We start from the raw sequence: 21,393 nt of genomic DNA on the forward strand, positions 1-21,393 counted from the left end.
GGATTTGTGTTTAACACGATTGTCAAAGTGGAGAAGTTGAGAACAAGATGATTCCAGTTAAGACAAATACAATACAATACAATACAACACACAATATAATACCTCCCCATCCATAGTGGAGAATGTAAACACCATAGAATACGATGTAGAATAAACATTTCAAAAGGATGGTAGAAAACGTTTTGGGACTCTAATGAACCATGCAGTAAGGAGAACGCAGGAAGAGCCTAATCAAGTGCTGATCACATACAAGTTAAGTATCAAAGAACTGTTTCCAAAATGTATGACATGGCTGAGATGGGGAGAGCATAGAGACTGCCAAGAGAATAGTAAAAATAACAGTGGGATTTGGGAGTGGCCATAATTAGACAGGAGTAAAGCCTTGAAATTAGGCAGAATAATTAGCCTTGAAAAAAAAAGTCCTAGAGAAGCATCTTGTCTTTCTTCATTTAAGAAAACTTAATATTGAAAACAGGCAATTTCAGTCCTACAGGCATTTTAGAACTGAATTCATTTCAGTTCCGCTCACTTCCTCGTTGATTATTTATTCATTCATTCATTCAGAAAATGTTTATTGAGCACCTGTTATTAAATGCCTCCTGCATACCAGACACTAGGTTAGGAACAGGCAAAGCCTTGGTGAGCTCAATCTAATGGGGAAGGTGAGCAACGGCGCAAATGACTGCAGTTTGGTGTGATAAGTACAGTAAAGTAGCAAAGTGGCGGTATGTAGTTGAAGACTGGCACTGAATTAGGTGTTTTGGTGGTGGGGGGAGGGGGGGATGGTTGGAGGTGGGAGTTCAGGTTTTTGTCATGATAATAAAGTCATCAAATGGTAAAGGGGTTGTCCTGGGAACAGATGGCAGATTCAGTGATCCTTAGGGGCGATGCATGGTGTTTAGCTAGTGACAGTGTGGAGCACGGCTCAGAAGGAACGGAGAGTTCCAGCTCTGTGTTCCAGGCTAGATTATTTTCTCCAAAAAATGCTGATGGGGGCTGTGTGACTCTGTGCAAAGCTTTGATACTCATGCTGTGGTGCTGTACAGACCTGCCGTGGATGTGCTCACGTACACCAAGATCCCTGTCTGACACCAAAGGCTGTCATATGGGAATTGTTAAATAAATTATAGTCTAAACTGTGGAATGTAATTAAGGGTATTAAGAAACATGATACTTATTATTTGAGAGAAGGTAGGAAAAGATCCAAGTTACACTGTTAAAAAGGGAGGAAAAAACATTAGCATAATATATAATTAAGATCTCATATGTGTGTGGGAGTATGTATATATTCAAATGAATTGAGAAATGTCTGCGGAAGTCCAGCACCCGCCAGCTGTGTACCTATAGGCTATGCTATAGGGAAGGACAGCAGTGAGAGAGAAGGGGGGATGGGGACCTCTCATTTTTTATTCTGTGTTTTTCTATATGGTTCACATTTTTACAACATCCATGGACTTCGTTTTGTAATTTAAATAAGAAATGAAATAATGCCTATGAAGCCCTGAGCACAGCATCTGCCATGTGGCTGGCAGTAATATTAATTGGATATTAATAGGATGGCAAGAAAATATGACTTGCTCAGAATGATTTAAATCTGCATATAGCATCATATTTATGGTTGTAAATAAGTGTTTTCTCTCTCTGCTAAAATGAAATAAAATAAATATCTTAAATTATGGTTAATAGATTTTAGTTAAATAGGTATTCTGCTTATTTAAACATTTAGGATTTAATTATTCAAAGAGAAGTTTTGAACAGGAAGTCTTCCAAATCTAGGTAATATCAGACTTCGCCTAATAAGCACCAGAAATTTCCCGTCAGTTAGGGTTGTCTGTAGAGCACTAAACTTTAAAAATATTTAACATTCAGAATTCATTGTTGTCTATCATTGAAAACTAAGGTCAAATCATTTTCTTTATGGAATTCCACACCACAACAGCCAACAGATATTCAGTAAATTGAATTTAAATTTAATTTTGTGGAAGTTTTTATTATAAAAAAATTGAAGTACACTGTAAGTAGATCATCTTATATTATATTCATTTAGTCATTCTTGTTTTTGTGAAAAGTTATGAATAAATTGAATTGAAAAATCACATTGTTTTCTGAAATGTATTGAGGACCTCTGTGAAAATTCTTTATGCTTTAAATTCTCCGAAAGCAAGACACAGTTGTGCCAGGGAGGTGACAGACCAAGTTGGGATCAAGAACATGGAAACTTCAAAAGCCATTTCTTTTTCTATGCTCATTGTTTTACTAAGTGTCTTAAAACCTATTTTTCTTTCTTTATTTTTATTGGATTGATATGGTGAAAAAATTTTTCCTGTGATGAAATAGCATATTTTAATAATTATATTTCCTTGATTTTTTTAGACCCATATATTTTTTCTTTGAATGTTTCTAAAATAGATTTACTGTTTTCTAACCCTGATCTCCTGAGAAGCTGATTTAAATATATATATTGTGTTAGAATTGATGAAGTTTGGCATGTGATGTTTTATATTAAAGCTATAAGGCAAAGTTGAGGTATGATCCCAAGTAATCAGCTTCTAAGAGCCCCCCAGGGGGGAAAAAATCTTAGCAAAATTAAATGGCATTTTTTACACAGTTCATCACCAAACACTTGATACTCTGGTCTGTCTGGCTGAGGGTAACTAGAGACTCACCTCCGCCCCTATACTATTGGTAATCCTATGAACTTTTGGGGTTTTTTACCCTCTCATTTCTAAATTAATCCTATTATTTAGAGATAATATAGATTCACATGCAGTTGTAAGAAACAATACAGGGAAATCCTATGTACCTTTTACTCAGTTTTTCCCAGTGGTAACATTTTAGAAATCTGTAGCATGCTATGACAAGCAGGATGTTGACATAGACATAATCCATCAAATTTATTCCAGTTTTCCCAGCTTTACTTGTAATCATTTGTGTGTGTGTGTGTGTGTGTGTGTGTGTGTGTATGTGTGTGTGTAGTGAGTTCTGTGTCATTTTATCACATGTGCAAGTACCTGTATCCATGACCACAGTCAAGACAGGAAACATTTCCATCACCAACAAGGATACCTTGTATAGCCCATTTATAAAAACACCCACCTCCTCCTCCCCCATGGACTTTTCACATATTGGGGATTTGGTGGTGGTATGTTTTTGGGAAATAACTGGTTTGTTCTTTTCCTCTTGTGAATGTCTTCAAATAAATAGTATGAAAGTGAACCTTCTGTGTTCCTCCATTCTTGCACTGTGCATCTCCCCGTTGCTTGGCAAAGGGACCAACAGGGACGAAGGGTTGCCTTGAGTGTGCAGTATTTCTAATTGCTGAAGGCACAGAACCAAATTTGCCACCTCCGTTTCCGTTCCCAGATTACGCTCGATTTGAGGCCAAAATCCATGACCTACGAGAGCAGATGATGAACCACAGCATGAGCTCCGGGTCCGGGTCCCTGCGAACCAATCAGAAACGCTCTCTCTATGTCAGGTAGGCAACAGTGTATTTCTTACTGTGATCTGTACTTGTGAGCCGTCAGCTTGGGGAGACAAAGGCGACTCCTTATAGCAATGGGACATGTGTTCTTGACTAACCTACACTTGTCAGTACACCACTGTAAGACCTTAAGTTTAACCATTTTGAAGAAATTTTTGAAATGTTATTAATTATGTTAAATTAGTTAAAGGTCCCTGCTTTTAACAAGTTCTTTGACCATGTTGTGATCCAGGGTAAAGTTCTTAGCATAGGTTGTAGTAAAAATAATGAGAAGAAATATTTTCAGTTCTGATACATCTTAAATTGAATATGTGGGCCAAAGCCCTGGACATTGGCTTACCATCAGTATGGGAAGAAAATATTCTCATATTGCTTCCTGGCCTGCTTGACATCTATGCATTAACTTTGGTGTATTGATTGGAAATCAGAAGTACTCTCTCAAAGAGCTATGTGGTTTTTTTCTTAAAAGTTTTGGTAGAATGACTTTCTTCTGTGGCATCTCATTACCAGTTGATTCTCAAACCACAAAAGTTACTTGTTCCTTGCCTGTCAAAACTCATTAATTTACCAGGAAAAAGATGACTGATTGAACTTGAAATGCCCTGTGGTCTTTCATCCCCATAGTTAACTGTTGAGTAAGATCCATCATCACTCAACTATAACATTCACCTCTTAGCATAAGCCTTCTATATTCCTCCCAAAATATACTTCATCAATGCTGACTCCACTTGAAAAAAAACCCAGAAAACTGTACACTTGCAAACTGTAAAAACTCAGTGAATTTGAAGTATCCAGTTGTTTCTTAAAAACAATTCACCAGGGACTTCCCTGGTGGCGCAGTGGTTAAGAGTCCGCCTGCCGATGCAGGGGACACGGGTTCGTGTCCCGGTCCGGGAAGATCCCACATGCCGCGGAGCAGCTGGGCCCGTGAGCCATGGCCGCTGAGCCTGCGCGTCCGGAGCCTGTGCTCCGCAACGGGAGAGGCCACAACAGTGAGAGGCCCATGTACCGCCAAAAAAAATAATAATAATAATATTTCACCATATTTCTTTGAGGATTTTATGTCATATTAAAGGATTAATTCCTAGTTTTTCATAAAATCTAGGAAAATCTTCCCAATTCCAATTGGAAACTATTCCTCATTCCACTATCATTCAGTTAAAAAGAATGATGACTTACAATAATAATAATGTAAGTATTAACAGCCAAAGGGGGAGAGTGATGTCCAGTTAATGGTGCAGATGAATCCAGGTATCAGTGGAGGAACCATGCCCATCCTCACTGTATTCTCTCTCCCTCAGGATCTCGTCAGATTCCCACCTAGGGTCATATCCTCCTGATCTGAAATTTCACTGTCTTTTCTTGACATGAGGTGCATGTTATAGCCATTAATTGATGTGCTTGGATTGACTTGTCCTGTTGGTTCCTCTTTGGCTATAAAGTTATCTTTTGTGTGTATTAGGTAGGCACAGCAGGGCCAAGAAGGGAGCAGGATTCCAGAAGGCGGCAGGTTCTCGAAGGCCTTGATTTGCTGGCCTCTCTGACAAGCGTAGAGTCCCTTCTTATTCCAGGGAGTTCCAGTACCTCAGAAGTCCTGAGATTTAAAATTAAAAAAACCCAGAATATCAATGTCCCAAATTTGTTCAACTGCATTTTGGAAGATTATTTTGATACATTTCTGTGTAATCTGTGAAAGGAACTATTGAGGACCACCCTAGAACATGTCTTGTAGTGACATCACAAATATGATGGAAAGTAGCTGTTTCTGTTCTCCTTACTTGTGTTGTATTGCTATTCTTTGTGATATAAAATATTTCCTAATCTTGAAATGTTTTAGTCTTGGGTAGTCAATTAGGAAAAGCCAATTAGGTTAGTAGGTTAGAGATAAATCAGCTAATAAAAATGGAATGGTTATATATAATAAAACTGGAAGGAAACATTACCATATTGTTGGTATCTTGTTAAAAAAATAGAATGCATAAAAATGTCAATGTACTGGAAGGAGTTTGCCAAAAATATACTGGTAATAGCTTACTCCTTTTAATTAAGTTGTGGAGGATTAGGAAAATTAAATGAAGTGCTATGATGCTATTATGTAAGACTAATAGACTTATTTGAAATAGTAGTGTTACTCAGAATCAGACCTTTGTTCTCTAAAATGGTAAATAAAACTATAACATACAAAAGAGATGAAGACTTAAGGTAATAAAGAGTGTTACCTTGTTAACATTCTAATAGTTGGAGGTCATATTGAAAGGAGGAACTACTTTTAAATGAGGTTCAAAAATAGCTGACACTAAATGGGAAATTTTCCAAATTATTTCTTCACAAGATACCAAAAGTGTCTTGTAGAGAGCTGACCTCAGTATCTAAATGACTTTTAGAGGCATAGAATTGGAAAAGATATGGACCATGAATAGAGTAAAATCAGAGGGAAAGAACTTACAAGATCCCCTGGCCTTGTTCTCATGCAATGTGATAAATTAATTTAAATTAATTAATTAATTTCATTAATTAATAAAATGAAATGAAATGGCAAGGCCTAAAGGGGATTCTTACTAAAAATGATTAAGTATGTTTGTTTGTTTGTTTCACACCAGTTTTAGCTATAGGATTTTCATAGATATGCTTGTTTCATCCAGATCGCTTGAATAGAACTACTGCCAGTTGATTGTGCTTATTTTAGAAAGTCAACTAGTTGCTGTCTCAAAATAAATCAGTAGCAGAATTTCTCTGATTATATAAACATCAGATGATGAGCATGTCTCTTTAATCTGAGAATGACACCCTGGAGTATTATTCTCTTTATTCTGCTCAGCTTTATGTAATTCTAGGGCTGGAACCTTAGCTATCACCAGGCCCACTGTTTAATTTGCAGAAGGGGAAACTGAGGCCCCAGGAGGGAAAGGATTTGCCCGGGACCCCACAGCCATTTGGTGGCAGAGTTAGATGTCCTGCCTCCCAGGGCCACCTCACTCCACCTGCTCAGGGCGCAGCTTGTGCGTCTCAGCTGTTGAACGCACTTTGGCCATGAATCCCAGTGTGCTTCCGTCAGCACAGTGGCCGACTCTTGGATTAAGGAGTAGATTAGCTGAGAGGAGGAATTCAAACAGAAACCTCTTTGGGGTTTTTACACAGGATAAACTGTACTATAGTGATTTCATAGGGGATTTCTTTAGTACTATTCGTATTTTTCCATGAAGCCGAAACCTAAACCAGAAAGCAAGCAGCTTCTTTGTTCTGTAAAAAACAATTTAGCTGACTTAGTAGAACATTTGTTTGCACCATAAAACCACCCTTCCCCTTGGAGTCACCTCCTCTTCCCTATATACACAACACATACACACGCACACACTCTCTCTCACACCTCACACTCCCAACATTAGCCCTGCACTGACTGTGTCCAAGATAGTGCATCTCCTCAGGATATTGCAGAAGTTGACCTCATTCCCCTACTAGAAACGGTCCTCCCTGGTGATGGCGATTTATTTGCCTGACAGTGTGGAAGAGAGAAGGAGGGAACTAGCACATCTGAGCCAGGCGGTGTTGTAAACTTGAGCCAACCCTCTCTATTTTCCAATCTAGTTGTAATCATTTTCCTTCTTTTAATCTTTTTTGTAAGGTGCTTGAAGTGCTTTGGTAGTGCCATGCAAATGGAGTTGATTGTCGCTAATGATAATACTGTACATGTTGTATGCCAGTGATTTGCATCTATTTGATTTAATGGGCTATGCGTATTGTGTATTTCCTGCATTGTGAAACATATGTAGTTGTAGAACCTTAAAAGTAAATAAAATATTAAAAATTTGAATAAAGTATTTTTCAAAATGCTCCACAAGTACATTATCAGTTCTTCAGCCATAGATTCACTTGGGCTCCTGAACCACTGGAATACGGGGTTTCGGGTTTCGTTGCATGTACTTTGGGGCTCTCCATATGGGCAGCTTGAGGTCTCCCTCCCTCTGAAATATGCACTCCCCTTCTTCTTATCAGTTGTTAAATGCATCCCTATAGCAGAACAAGGCTTTTCCTGCTACTAATAGGAATGCACCTTTATATCTAAAAGCTATGAAGAAAGGTCAGAGATACAGGGGATTAAATTCACACAGAAGTGCAAATGGCTAAGGAGAGATCCTTTCTTCTGATAAAAGAGAGCAAGAGCACCCAGGACACTGGGAGAATGGAGAGGGGAAGAAAGAAAAGCAGGTAAGTCCACCAATGGGGAGTAAAAGGTCACAGGAAAGAATATAAAAGAGAAACTTGACCCATGTTCATTTGTTAATAAAAGGTATCGATTTTGAGAGTTGAAGTGAATAAGCTTTCTGTTGTGAATTTAGGTTTGTTTGTTTGTTTGCTTCATATTTGGAGCATTTTGTGAATTTATGTTTAGTCAGTTACTATAATTTATTCATGCATTCATCAAGCATTTTTTGAGTGTATATTCTGTGCCAGGACCTATAATGGACATTGAGGACCAAGCAGTAGAAGTCATGTTTCCTGTCCGCAAGGAACTCACATCTAGTCGAGGGGACAGATGAGGGGAAGACAATCACAATGCAGTGTGGTGTGAAAAGTTAGCTCTAGAAAGGCCGAGAACCTTTACTGCTGCCTTATATAAGGATATCTGAATTGATTCTTGAAGATTTTGTATGAGTTAATCCAGAGGCCTTCAAACCTTTTTACTCAAAGTAAGAAATACATTATTCATCATGACCCAGTAAATACATACACACATAAAGCTGAAAGAAAAATTTCATCAAATTGTACCTTTTATGTACAGTAAACTTTGGTATTTTCCATTCTATTTGTCTTCCTCTTTTTTAAAAAAGAGAGGGTCACAACTCATTAACTTGATTTAATAACTCACTAATGGGTTGTGATCTACAGCTTGCAGATGGAGTAAACAAGGAGGAGCATTCCAGGCAGATGACACAGTACATAGGCAGGAGAACACATCTTCACTACGTTACAGTTAGCATCTCTGGAATCCCCAGACCCTTGGTGTTCTAGCCAACTTGGAAGGCGGTTCTCCCTGGCATAGATGAGGAAGTAGAAATGGAGGGAAATGTTTGTCAGGCATCTTCTGTGGGTCACCCATTATGTTAGTGTTTGGCATGTATTTCCCCGTATGATTCTCGCAACACCTAGAAGAATCAGGGGATATTTCCTCTATCTTACAGGTGAAGAAAGTGAGACTCAGAGAAGGTAAATATTTGCCCCCAAGCTCACAGAACGGGACTGGATGTGAGCTAGACATTCAGGTCCTGTGTGTGAGGCAGTAGAGAACAGTGCTTATTTAAGAGCACGGTTGCTGGATTGTGCCAGACAGACAAACATCTGAATCTTCGTTCTGCCACTTACTAGCTCATTGATCTTGGACAAGTCAGTCTCTCTGGCCTTAGCATCTTTACCCGTGAAATTAGTAATAAGATACCACAAAGTGGTTGTAAGGATAAAGTAAAATGGTGAATTTAAATACCTGGCACATGTGAAGCAATTGATTAATGTCAGTGGTATTTATCATTTATTAGAAAGGCAAACTGTCCCCTGCAGGACAGAGAGACTGTAGAATTGTTTGTGCACGAGACACTTTTCTCAGCAGCGGTGAGTCTCCCTGTGCCTTGGCTTTCCTTCATCAAGGGAAGGAGGATAGACTTCCTGGAGACCTTTTATGTTTTCAGTCCTCTGGACCCCATGAAAGCCAACGGGAAAGGCCAGGATTCTATGGCTCCAGAGTGCCCAGCTCTGCCAACTCATCAGGCATTTCTCATCCCCCACAAGGGTCTGTCCAGAGGCAGAATCTAAAAAGAATTCAGTTGGAGACACAGCTAAGAAGAAAGGGTTGCTTTGCTTACACCCGGCCCTTCCAGTTCCTCATGGGTGTTATCAGCGTCCCTATCCTCACAATTTCTTCCATTTTTCCTCTGCATTCTTCAGCTGCTGTAAGCCCTCTGATCATGGTTTTCTGTTCTGAATTTGAAGGATTTACTTCTTTTTACAGTGGTTCGAAGTCCACATTTTAAACTGGTAACTCAAACTTTCTACTTTCATTGACAGTTTTTGCTTCAAAGGCTATATAATATAACAAATGATGAGGTCTGCCTCCTGCCCCATTGTTTAACATAATGTTTTTACACATAGATTCATCAGGGCATCGATTCTTTCATTCAACAAACATGGTTTCACATACTTACCTACAATATACTAGTCTGCCATAGATGCTAAGGATACAGAGATGAGTAAGAGCACAGACTTCCTTCCCTCAGGATTCTCATTGTGCATATCTGCAGGCAATTCAAGTAGTATATAGATCATTATTGTAACTGTCCTTTTATGATGCCTCATGTGTTATATGCCTTGCAATTATTAACCTATTTTAATCTTTACATTATGCCTATAAGGCTTCCTACAATGAAATCTACCCAGAAGACCACTGGTATTTATTTAAAACTCAGCTATGAAAATGGTGATCACTCTGGTCTTTATTAAAGCTTCATGGGAAAGCTCCTTGAAATGGCAATACCATCAATACTAGACCCGCAAATCCCAGTTAATGTCTTCATTTTACTATATCCTTAGTGCCTTACGCCACAGTGCTTGACGTAAGGAAGTCTCCTTAGTAAATATTTATTGGATGAATTAATTCCTAGATTCTCTTTCCTATACAAATGTGAAAGAAAAAAATTAGAAGATAAGCCGAGACCTTTGAGCAGTCAGTCCTATGGAAACCCAATACCAAGTGTGTGGAGTCTGGCTCTGTCCTGAGGACGCAGGAACTACCTACTGGTCCTGGGATTTCCAGGACGCATTGGGCTCTGCAGGGCCCTTCAGGCTGCTTCATTTGCCTGCTGAACTCTGTGACCCTCTTTCAACTGAGGCCTAATTCAATAATACATTCAGACCATGACACACAGCCTGTACACTCTTAGCAAGAGGACTTGGGGTAAGGGCTGGGTTCAGGGTGAACTTCATCCATTTTCTCATTCTCAGCACCCTTAATCTTCCTGTTCTAGGGACATAGGGCTGGGGGTTATATTGAAGCAAGTCTTGAGCAAACATATCTCACCCAGGATTCTTTATCCTGATGGGTTTTCATTCTAGAGGAAAGATGTTCTTACCTGATTGATTTTGTTGGGAGGGGAAAGCAACATCATCATATAAGTAAGAGACCCTGGTCTTTTTTCTTCTTCTTCTTTAAACAGTAACATATCCTTCCACTCTACTTCCTTCCCCCACTGTACTGCTGGTCAGTAATCTGGGGATGCAAAGGAAGAATGTGGAATGAAGCCAGTCAGGGGACTTTGCTCCAGTGCAAAGCTGCTTTCAACTTCACTTGGCTATGGATTTCTCCACGTCATTTAAGGCAAAGCCATGAAATCTGTGAACTTTATTATAAGTCAGGTTTTTACCTTCTTCCCTTCCAACCTTGGACCAACATGCTGTCAGCAGCCATCCCCAGAGGACATGTCTCAATCCTGTGTGCATCCCCTGCCCAGTGCTTGGCACAGTGCTGGCTACAATGGCATTTTTACTGCCTGTCATTCATTCAGTCACTCATATATTCTTTTTTTGTTTGTTTGTTTGTTGGTTGGTTTTTTGTGGTACATGGGCCTCTCACTGTTGCAGCCTCTCCCGTTGCGGAGCACAGGCTCTGGACGTGCAGGCTCAGTGGCCATGGCGCACGGGCCCAGCCGCTCCGTGGCACATGGGATCTTCCCAGACCGGGGCACGAACCCGTGTCCCCTGCATCGGCAGGCGGACTCTTAACCACTGCGCCACCAGGGAAGCCCACTCATATATTCTTATTTGGCAAAAGTATCATTTATTCTTTCAGAAATACAATGTATTATAGCACCTTGGATTCAGAGTTTCTTATCTCTCTTAAAATCTTATTGGGGGAGAGATGACCAGGTACCTGAAACAGTTTAACAAAATGAAGCAGAAAGTCTGGAGATAGTCTAGACTTGGGAAGCCAGAGAGATCTGGAGAGGGCATTGCAAAGTCAGGATAGGCAGCTGGAACCACACTGAGAGGCCAGAACTTGTGTACCAGTGCTTTACTCCTGACTTCACTTAAGCCTTATAACAGTGCTATGACATAATTATGATTATTATCCCCATTCTACAGAGGAGGAACCTTGTAGAAGGAAAAATAACCTATACGTGGTGCTACGTGGCCAAGCCATATTCTCTACCCAGGTGTGTCTCTCACTGGAGCCCATGCCCACTGTACTACAGTACAGTGAGGAGAAAGTTAATCCTGTAGGGGCAGAGGTTACATTCATATTGATAGACCTTCTGTTTGGTTTATGCTTTATACTGACTTCCTCAGGGTAGACCTGGCATCTGGTCCAGACTTCACAGTTGCTCAGTTGCTGAAACTTGAGTTTCTCACTTATAAAATGGACATAATACCTGGTTCACAGACTTGTTGTTAGGATTAAGTTAAACTAAGTCTATGAAAGAGCCTGCCAGATGGGCCCTTAGGTAAAGGGGAGGACCTTTACCCCTTCCATTGCTCAGAGCCTGCCTCCTAAGCTGGTGCCTCCTTTAAAGCGGAATAGATTTTGATTCTTCATGTATACTTTGAGACTCATTAGCACTATGTGCACTCTTTCAGGCATTTGCATTTTTAATTGCATCCTTAATTGTGGAACAAAAGGCTTTGTCTTCAGGCAGCTAATTTTGTGCCAGAAATAGAAAGGAGGAGGGGTCATTGGGGATCTGGAGGAGGTTTCTCCTTCACCTAAAATCATAGGCAGGCCCCGATTTTAAAAGGTTTTTAATTTTTAGATTTCTATAGGAAGAGGGACAATAGTACCATGGACGACCCTACCATTGACCATCACATTTCTTTTATCTATCCCTCTATCCCAAGATCTAGAATCAGATATCATTTTTATTAATGGCAGACCCTCATTCATTCACTTGCTCACTCACTCATTCATCCAGAAAACTGTTTCAGAGCCACAACCATCCACCTTATGCTATACTATGCCCTCGGTAATAAAAAGATTAATAGGGAGTCTTTTCTGCCCTGAAGGCACTCAAGAATCACTCTACCAGCCTGGGTTCTGATCCTCACCCCTACCCCATGGTTATCATATTTCCAGACATTTCACATCTCCAGAGGAGGTACTTTAGCCTGTTAGCCCAAAATTACTACTTCCAAGAACAATCTGAACAGCTCTAGCTACAAAAGAGGGCAGAACAATAAAAGGCACAACACAGAATGTTCACAGGAGAGAACAGGTGAGAGATGAGGGCATGGAAAAACTGAGGGAATCTCCACCCTAAATCATGAGATTAGGTTAGCAACAAGGGAATAAACTTAGGACATTGGTCCTTTCATCTCAGCATTTGAAACAGAGCCATACACATTACAGGAAATCTTTAAGTACTTATTGAACGAACTTTTTGAATATCAATTCAAATTGATATTTGAATTGATATCAATTGAACATGAAGGTTAAACATGGTGGTCCTGGGAGAATCATCAGTGACTCATAGATGCTGGTTGAGTTAAGCACGTGCCCCTCTGTGTTCCTCTGTCCCCTGTAAACTCTCTTCTAACCTTCATACCCTCTCCACTGCCCGCCTCTTGACTCACCTGTCCCCTCCACCGGATGGTGAGCACCTCTCAAATGGAGATTTGCCCAGTTACAGTCTGTATCTGTGCGGTCTGGCATACGGTAACTGCTGAATCCATCAAGTGAATGAATTATGAATGTTGCTAGATTGGAGAGCATTTAACTTTTAATTAAAATTTTACTTAATTACCTCATGGCTTGCAAATGGTTCCCTGCCTAACAGAGGTCCTTGTCTCTTCTTGATGGGATGAATAAACCGTCCTGTTCAGTAGTGATAATTGTCTCAAACTATGTTTTTTTTTAAAACTCATTTAGCCAGACAAATGCCATATTTAATATAGCTTAAGACTTCAAACCCATTTTCCTTTTTATTGGGAATCAATAAGAACAGAAACAATAATAAACATCCACAAGTTCTTCTAAAATACTTCCTAATAATAAACAGCTAATTATAATTGCATCCTATTCTATGCCAGGCAGTTTGCTAAGCACCTTATATGGATTATCTTATATAATTCTTACAGCCCCTGCCCTCCTAAGAGATAAGTGCTAGTTTTAGCCCCACTGTAAAGAAGAGAAAATGGAGACCAGGTTTGAAGTTTACCCATAAGAGGCTAAGCTGGGCCTAGAACCTAAGCCAGCTGTCCTCTGCCCCTACCTATGGTGCCATGTGGCTTTACTGAAAGGCTTGATTTGATTTGATTTAAAATATCTGTTAAGTAGGTATTGTTTTCCCACAGTTTTCAGATAAGAAATCTGTGGCTCAAAGTATTGAACTATCTCCTCTTTTCTCCAAGCATAGAGTAGTACCAAGCCCTTGCCTCAGTCCGCTCTCTTTAAAGGTGTGTGAACCCACAACTCACATGTACCTTTGTCTAATGTTTGCCTCCTGTTTCATTTACTGCCACGTAACACACCACATGATTTCTATAGAACTACTTATGCATTGTTAAATGTCGAATGGGCAGCTGAATGAATATCATGGTCACCTTAGATCCTGTACTCTAGTTTGAAGATGCCCAGAGCATGCGGTGTTGTGGTTAAATTGAGCGAGACCCCCTGAGCTGCGGCCACGACAACAGTGTGAACAAATTCTCTGCCCCTCTTCTGCCAGCAGATTCTGCAGCCTGCGTAGCCCTAGCCAGGTAAAGCCCCACATCAAAGAACACAATTGAAGTGCCTGTCATACGTTGTGCCCCGAACATGGGGGAACATGCAGCCTGAGACCCACAGTCAGCTACACAATTTGTGAGGCCCAGTGCAAAGTGAAAATGGGGCTCCACATTCAAAAATTAGAATGTAAAGACAGTGAGAGCAGAGCATAATACTAAGTGCGGGACTCTGCAACCACGCAGGCCCACACCCATGATGCCAGTCCTGCTAACACCTGGCTTAGGACAGTTTGCTCAGAGCTGAAGGCATGTGTGTTTCCCTTAGTAAATAGTGCAGCAAGTGTAAGAAACACAATATCAGCATTGGGAACATTTTCAAGGAGCCAAGCTTTGTCTTTTACCTAAAAGAGTACTTTGTATAAAGTATCCATACCTCTGCTCTTGGGATCTGTGGAAACACTATCTTTCAGCCCTCTGAGTGCTTGAGGACCTTGAAATTCCACTTGCTCTGAGCTTTCAAGGGCCTACGTTCAGTCATCACTCTCCACTGTAGGAAATCCTTTCAAAAGTTAAATGGTGTCATTTTTTCACATTTAGTTAGCACCTGCAGTACACTGTTCTGCAAAACAGTCTTCCTGATCTGCAAAAGTTACTACCCCTTCTCCTAGCTCCTCAGGTCTAAATTCTTAAGAAAATGTATAAAAGTGCCTCAGAGGACTTTGGAAATCACTGGAACCTGTTGGGTGTTTTTGTCCTTTCCATGTGTGATTTCCTACATGCAGAGGCTGCAAGACTTATAGATTTCCCTGACCAACAGCATTAGAATTTTAAAAATCAGGGGCCTGACATGGGATTGACAACTTAATTTCACTAAGTAAGAAGTCTAAAAATAATAAACCCACATACAAATTATATTTTAAATTGATCGCTCTTTATTATTGCCATCATTTTATGTAAGAAAGGCCATTTTAAGGTCAGAAAAATGGGAACAAAATATAAACATCAGGAAAAGTACTCCAAATTTTAAAATTTATAATTTTATAAACCCCACTAGATGCATCTCCATCTTTCTACTAGCCACATAATCCTACCTTGTAGCTAAAAAAATTAAGGCAAACATTGTGACAGCTAACTTGTTTAAATTCTTAATCCTGAATTTTCTGGTTTTAAATGATTATAAAATGCCTGAGATGGCTTTTTACCTTTGTCTTTTCTTGATGAAGAAAGCCATCTTTTAGATTTTCTTATTCCTCATGTATTTTCTTCATTTTTTATACCATTTTCTCAATAAGTAGGAAGCCCAGACTATTGCTGGTGAACATCCTCTTTGGTAAACTGATGCTTTTTGGTGATGCTTGTTAAGAGGTAAGAAGGAATTTTCATGATCAAAATTGGATTTTTATTATTTTTTAAATTGTACTTTCATGTATTTTACATTATGGCATCCTTTATTTTATTTATTTATTTATTATTATTATTTTTTTTTTGCGGTACACGGGCCCCTCACTGTTGTGGCCTCTCCCGTTGCGGAGCACAGGCTCTGGATGCGCAGGCTCAGCGGCCATGGCTTATGGGCCCAGCCGCTCCGCAGCATGTGGGATCTTCCCGGACCGGGGCACAAACCCGTGTCCCCTGCATCGGCAGGCGGACTCTCAACCACTGCACCACCAGGGAAGCCCTGGCATTCTTTATTTTAAAAACGGACTCTTAAAAGGTATCATCACATTCTGGTGTCTTGCACTGTATTTTAAAACATTGTATAACTGTATTGTTTCAGAACAGATGGCTTACTTCATATACTTTTCCCCCTTAATTTTCTTTAGATTACATCTTGTACATGCTTCTATTTTTATTTTTATTTTTAAATTTTTTTTGGCCATGCGGTGTGGCTTGTGGGATGGGATCTCAGTTCCCCAACCAGGGATTGAACCCGGGCCACGGCAGTGAAAGCGCCAAATCCTACCCAGTAGACTACCAGGGAACTCCACCTTAATTTTCTTAAAAATGAGGATTTGGCCTTTCAGATGATAGCTCCCATACTTTTAAAAAAAAAATCTGATTCATGGGTAAAATAATGAGAAAATGCAATGTGAACTGAATAGAACTTTACAACAAACAGGATATTTGGCAGCTTCTAGTGACCTCTGTCACATAAATATATATTCTCATGTAAATTAACTTTGTAGTTCTTACTCTCCAGACAAAGCTCTTAACCAGTTCCTGTGGCTTCTCAACTCTCTTCCTGTTAAGGAGGGCTCTGAGTTAGTCATCAGGAAGGGGTTTCTGTGTTTCTGGTTGCTGTGAATCCAGGTCAGCAGAGAGTTTTCCTATCTCTAAAAGGCCTGTGTTGAATGAACCCCAGTGTTGGCCCTTTATAAGATTATAACATTTTGCTCTTTTCCTAAAATTCCCTGTTTCTGCCCCTTCCCTCATAAATGGATGCCCCCATCCTATGCCCACCTCCACAACACACTCAGATCTTCTTATGAGTCCTTGATTATATAATGGATTCAGGTATCCTGAGGACAAGAAGATGGTGATGAGAATTTAGATCTAATAATATCTATGAGGGAGTATCATTATTACCCCCATTTCACAGTTAATGAAACCAAGGTTAGATAGTTCATGTTATTGCCCAAAGTTGCACAGCAAAGAAGGAGAACAAATATAAATTAGTTCTGTCTGTTGCCAAATCCCTGGTCTTAACCTTAATGTCCAGGGTTTCTGGAAATACCACATTTTCTTGGATATGCTTGATTTCCTCTATGCTCCCTCACTCCCGTTGGTACTTATAATTGTTACAGGAAGTCATATAAGTTTTACTCTAGAAAATAGTAATTTAATGTATAGTGCATCTCCCTCAATAATAAATGAGTACCTTAAAGATGGTTGGTGAGTGGACCCTTGACATGGAGTTAGGATGGCTCCAATTTAAACCGTAGGGTCATACCCTTCGTCGACCAAGCGTCATCATCAAAGAGGCATGAACTTTCCTGCTGCATACAGGATGAGAAGATTGCAAGACCTTTTGATTAACCTACAGCAAGTATGGTATAGTGGAAAGGATATGGGTTTAAGTTTTTCTAGGGTGACTACTATTTACAAAAAACTATGTAGAATGCTGTCAAGGAGTGAAAAGGTGGATCAGGTATGCCTCAGGATGCAGTTAAAGCTAGTTAGTATTATTTTCATCTGTTTTTTTCTGTGTTATTCTTAATCCAGATTCTGCTCCAGGATCTGACAGTGTGTGTGTTGGGGGGCGAGGGGGCACTAGGAAATAGATATTTGAACAGTCAGATATGAGAGGTTCCAAAAGCAAAGCTGTATTTTTTTTGGGGGGGGGTCATCTGTGGCAGTGTGTTTCCTCTCTGCAGGAAGTAATTAGGCACTGTCATAGAATGAAACACTAACTCCTCTAGAATACCAACTCACTCAGCCATTCATGCATGAGTCCACAGCAGAATGGAATAGGCAAAAAGCCTGAGTTTTAGAGTCACAAGTACCTGTATTTGAATCCTGGCTTTGCCACCTATTTCTTGTGTCATGACCCTGGCAGTTCATTTCCTCTCCCTCTGGGCCTCAGCTTCTTCTATGAAATGAGGATAATAAGTACACAACTCAAAAGGTTTTATGAAGAATAATGTCTGTAAATCACCTAGCATCTTACACAAACCCTTCCAGAAATTAGAAAAGAGAGAAGACTTCTTAGCTTTTACAATATTAACATCTCCTTGATAGCAAGACATGATATGGTAACTATAAGAAAAGAAATTTACAGTCCAGTCTCTCTCATAAAATGCAAGATCAAAAATCCAAAATAAAATATTTATTACCAAAGTGAATCCAGGGATACATAGGGAGGATACTATATAAGATGCCCTAATCCTAAAGGACATTTATCGTATTGAAAAATTGAACTACATTAAAATAAAAACTTTGTTCAACAAAAGATACCGTGAATAAAATAAAAGTGTAAACAGAGCATAGGAAAACATTTGTAAGGCAGAGATCTGGAAAAGCATTTATAATCAGATATGTAAATAACTGCCACAAATTATTAAGAAAAAGAGACCAAATTGTTTTAAATGGTCAAAAGACTTGAATAGGTATTTCATGAAAGAGGATATGTAAATGGTGGGTTCACATGTGAAATGGTGTTCAGTTCATTGGTCATCGGGAAAATGCAAATTCAAGCCCTAATGCCACTATCTACCCACCAGGATTATTGAAAAGACCACTCATTTCTTATGTTGGTAAATGTTTGAGACTCTCATGGCAGTGTCTCATACATTGCTCATGGGAGGTAAGTTGGTATGACCACACTGGAAGACTGTCTGTCAGTGTTTACTATTGTTGAACATATTATACCCTATGGTTCATTCCGAGGTATATACACAATAGAAATATTTATGTATTTTCAACAAAAATACATACAAGAATGTTCATAGTAGCATTGTTTGTGATAGCCTTAATCTGGAAATAGCCCAAATGTCTATCAACAATAGAATAGGTAAATAAATTGTAGTATATTTACACAAGGGAATATTAAACAGCAATGAAAATGAGCGGCTGCTGCAAGTAACAGCAGGTAGGAGTATTATAAATATAATATTGAGTGAAAGAAGCCAGCCACACACATAAACTACACGCATACTAGTTTTCTGTGCTGTCATAACAAATTACTACACAAATTCATTTTCTTACCGTTCTGTAGGTTAGAAGTCCATCAGTCTCACCAGACTAACATCAGTGTATGAGCAGGCTACGTTGCTTTCTAGAGGTTCTAAGTGAAGATCTAATTCTTGCTTATATGGATTGTTGGCAAAATTCATTTCCTTACAGTTGTAGGACCTAAGTTCTTGCTTTCTTGCTGGCTGTCATCTGAGAGGCATTCCCATCTTCTAGAGGCTGCCACATTCCATGGCTAGCGGCCCTTTCCTTCACATTAAATGCTGAGTACTGTGAGTTCACTCCTCACTTGCGTTTCTCTCACCTACCCAGGAAAGGTTCTGCACTTTTAACACTTATAAAGACTCATGGGATTAGATTAGGTCCACCCAGCTAATCCAAGATAATTTCTTGGCACTTTAGTGTCCTTAACCTTCATCACATCTACAGGATCTCTTTTGCCATGTAAATAACATATTCACAGATTTTAGGGATTAGGGCTTGGACATCTTTGGGTGAGCCATTATTCTGTCTACCACGGTATGATTCCATTTGTATAACATTCAAAAACAGGCAAAATTAACCTATGGAAGAGAGTACCTTTGGGATCACATTTCTAATGTAGAAAGGAATAATAATATCCACTTAAAGGGTTGTTATAAGTATTAAATCCAACAAAAGTATCAGTTGCTTCAAAAAGTGTCTGCCATGAAACAGACACAGTATTTGTTATGTCCTAGTTCCTTTTCTTTCCCCTCCCCCAACTTTATCATTTCACCTGTAAAAGTGCTGCAGTCAGCACTTTGCAGGATAAGGTATTCTGAAGATTTACAGACCCTCTGTGACAGTGTTTGCCTATCCCCAAGAAATCAGGATTTAAGCAAGAATTCCATGTGCTACTTGGGATAAAGCAAATTTGGGAAATAATGCTCTTTGGAATTTATTTGAAACACTGCTGAAAACATAGGAAGTGCTGAATGATCTGCTCCAGCCCCATCCAAAATACTATTCGCTGCACTTTTTAAGCCACACAAACCCAAATCAGCCATATTATACCAATGAAAACGTCATTAAAGTAAGGAATTCTTAAAATAGTGAACTAACCACAGATCGATGTAGAACCAGCAGTCAGTGCTTCTAGAACTTACTCTTTTGCTAGAAGGCTCAGTCTGTGGCTCTTAGAGTGTAGCACAGAGTCTAAGTAGAAAAAAGTTCCGTAAATATTTGTTAAATTCAACGGAAATTACGAAGAGTGTCCAGTTGTTTATTTTTTGTATTATTTTGTTTTTCATTAAAGCTGCTGTTGCCCATGCCCATGACTTATTGAACGTGCTAAGAAAGAAGTCTGGTGAGAATTAGGTCTAACATTCATTTCGTTCACTTGTGCCTCCTCCTGCTTTCCATTCATTTTATAAACAGCTGTTGATAGTCCATGTGCCAGACACTAAGGTGGGTTCAAGGAATACAAGGATAAATACTCTTGGTCCTTGCTGTAGGGTACTCCCGATCTAGTGGGGAGACCAACAATAAAAGCATGTCCAAATCTGATGGCCAAACCCACCTCCCCCTCCTACATGGAATTTAGATTGGTCTGTCTTGAGCGCCTGCCAGGATAGGTCATGTCCCAATGTGACCAGTTCACACCGGCTTTCTCTCCTGGGAAGGGCCAAGAAGAGTCTCTAAAGTAGGTTTGTTTTACTAGTTGGTTCTTCATGCTTTATCTTAGTGTTTGCCGACCTTGGCTGCGTGTTAGAATCACCTGGGGAGCTGAAAGAAATAACTTTTGTTTTCCTTTATATACTACTCACTGAATACTTCACTTCTGACACCAGATGTCTGGGTTTTTCCCCACACAGACCAGTTCTCCAACACCAGCTGGGTGTCCTACAATTTAAGTCAATTGTGGCACTGTCTGCGTGGAGACAGTGTCAGATCCTACAGGTTAAGGGTTCAACCCTACAAGACTGCCCCCACTTCAGATGCCAGTCACAAGTCCAGATTGTTACCTGTGTTTCTGACCAACTGGCTGTAAATCAGAGGTTCGGACAGTTCTCTCTTTGGATTCAGTAATTTCCTAAAGCAGCTCATAGAACTGAGGAAAATAGTTTACTTTGTAGATTACTGTTTTATTATAAAAGAATAAGACTCAGGAACAACCAGGTGAAAGAGATACCTAGGGCAAGATATGGGGGCAGAGGTACTGAGCTTCCATGCTCTCTCCAGGAGTGCCACCCTCCCAGTGAGGGCCACGCTGTCAGCATCTCCATGTTTTCAGCAACCCAGAAAGCTCCCTCAACTCCATCGTTTAAGATTTTTATGGAAGCTTCATTACTAGGCATCATTGATTAAATCATTGACCATTGGCGATTAATTCAACCTGCAGCCTCTCTTCCTTCTTCAGAGGTTAGGAGTGCAGCTGAAAGCTCCAGCCCTCTAGTTGCATGGTTCCCTGGGTAAGCAGCTTCCATCCTTAGGGACTTTCTAAAAGCTCATTAACAGAAACTGAGGTGTGGTAGAAAGGGGCTTGTTATGAATAACAG

At 39.8% G+C, this 21,393-nt stretch overlaps 1 protein-coding gene across 23 annotated transcripts in view; it reads left to right on the forward strand.

Annotated features, from left to right (window-relative positions):
• DLG2 (discs large MAGUK scaffold protein 2) overlaps positions 1 to 21,393 on the forward strand; it is a gene marked incomplete at its 5' end in the record, with an annotated part of 2,112,028 nt that overhangs the window by 1,962,794 nt on the left and 127,841 nt on the right. For 20 of the 23 annotated variants that reach the window (XM_079707355.1, XM_079707356.1, XM_079707361.1 and 17 more), the window contains one exon: positions 3,364 to 3,478. In XM_079707355.1, coding sequence (XP_079563481.1) covers positions 3,364 to 3,478 — 115 coding nt within the window. Of the gene's footprint in view, positions 1 to 3,363; positions 3,479 to 21,393 lie in introns of those variants that run through there. The other 3 variants (XM_079707365.1, XM_079707366.1, XM_079707367.1) reach the window with 1 other exon arrangement.

This window comes from Hyperoodon ampullatus, assembly GCF_949752795.1.
Source record: "Hyperoodon ampullatus genome assembly, chromosome: 7".
Lineage (NCBI taxonomy): Eukaryota > Metazoa > Chordata > Mammalia > Artiodactyla > Ziphiidae > Hyperoodon > Hyperoodon ampullatus.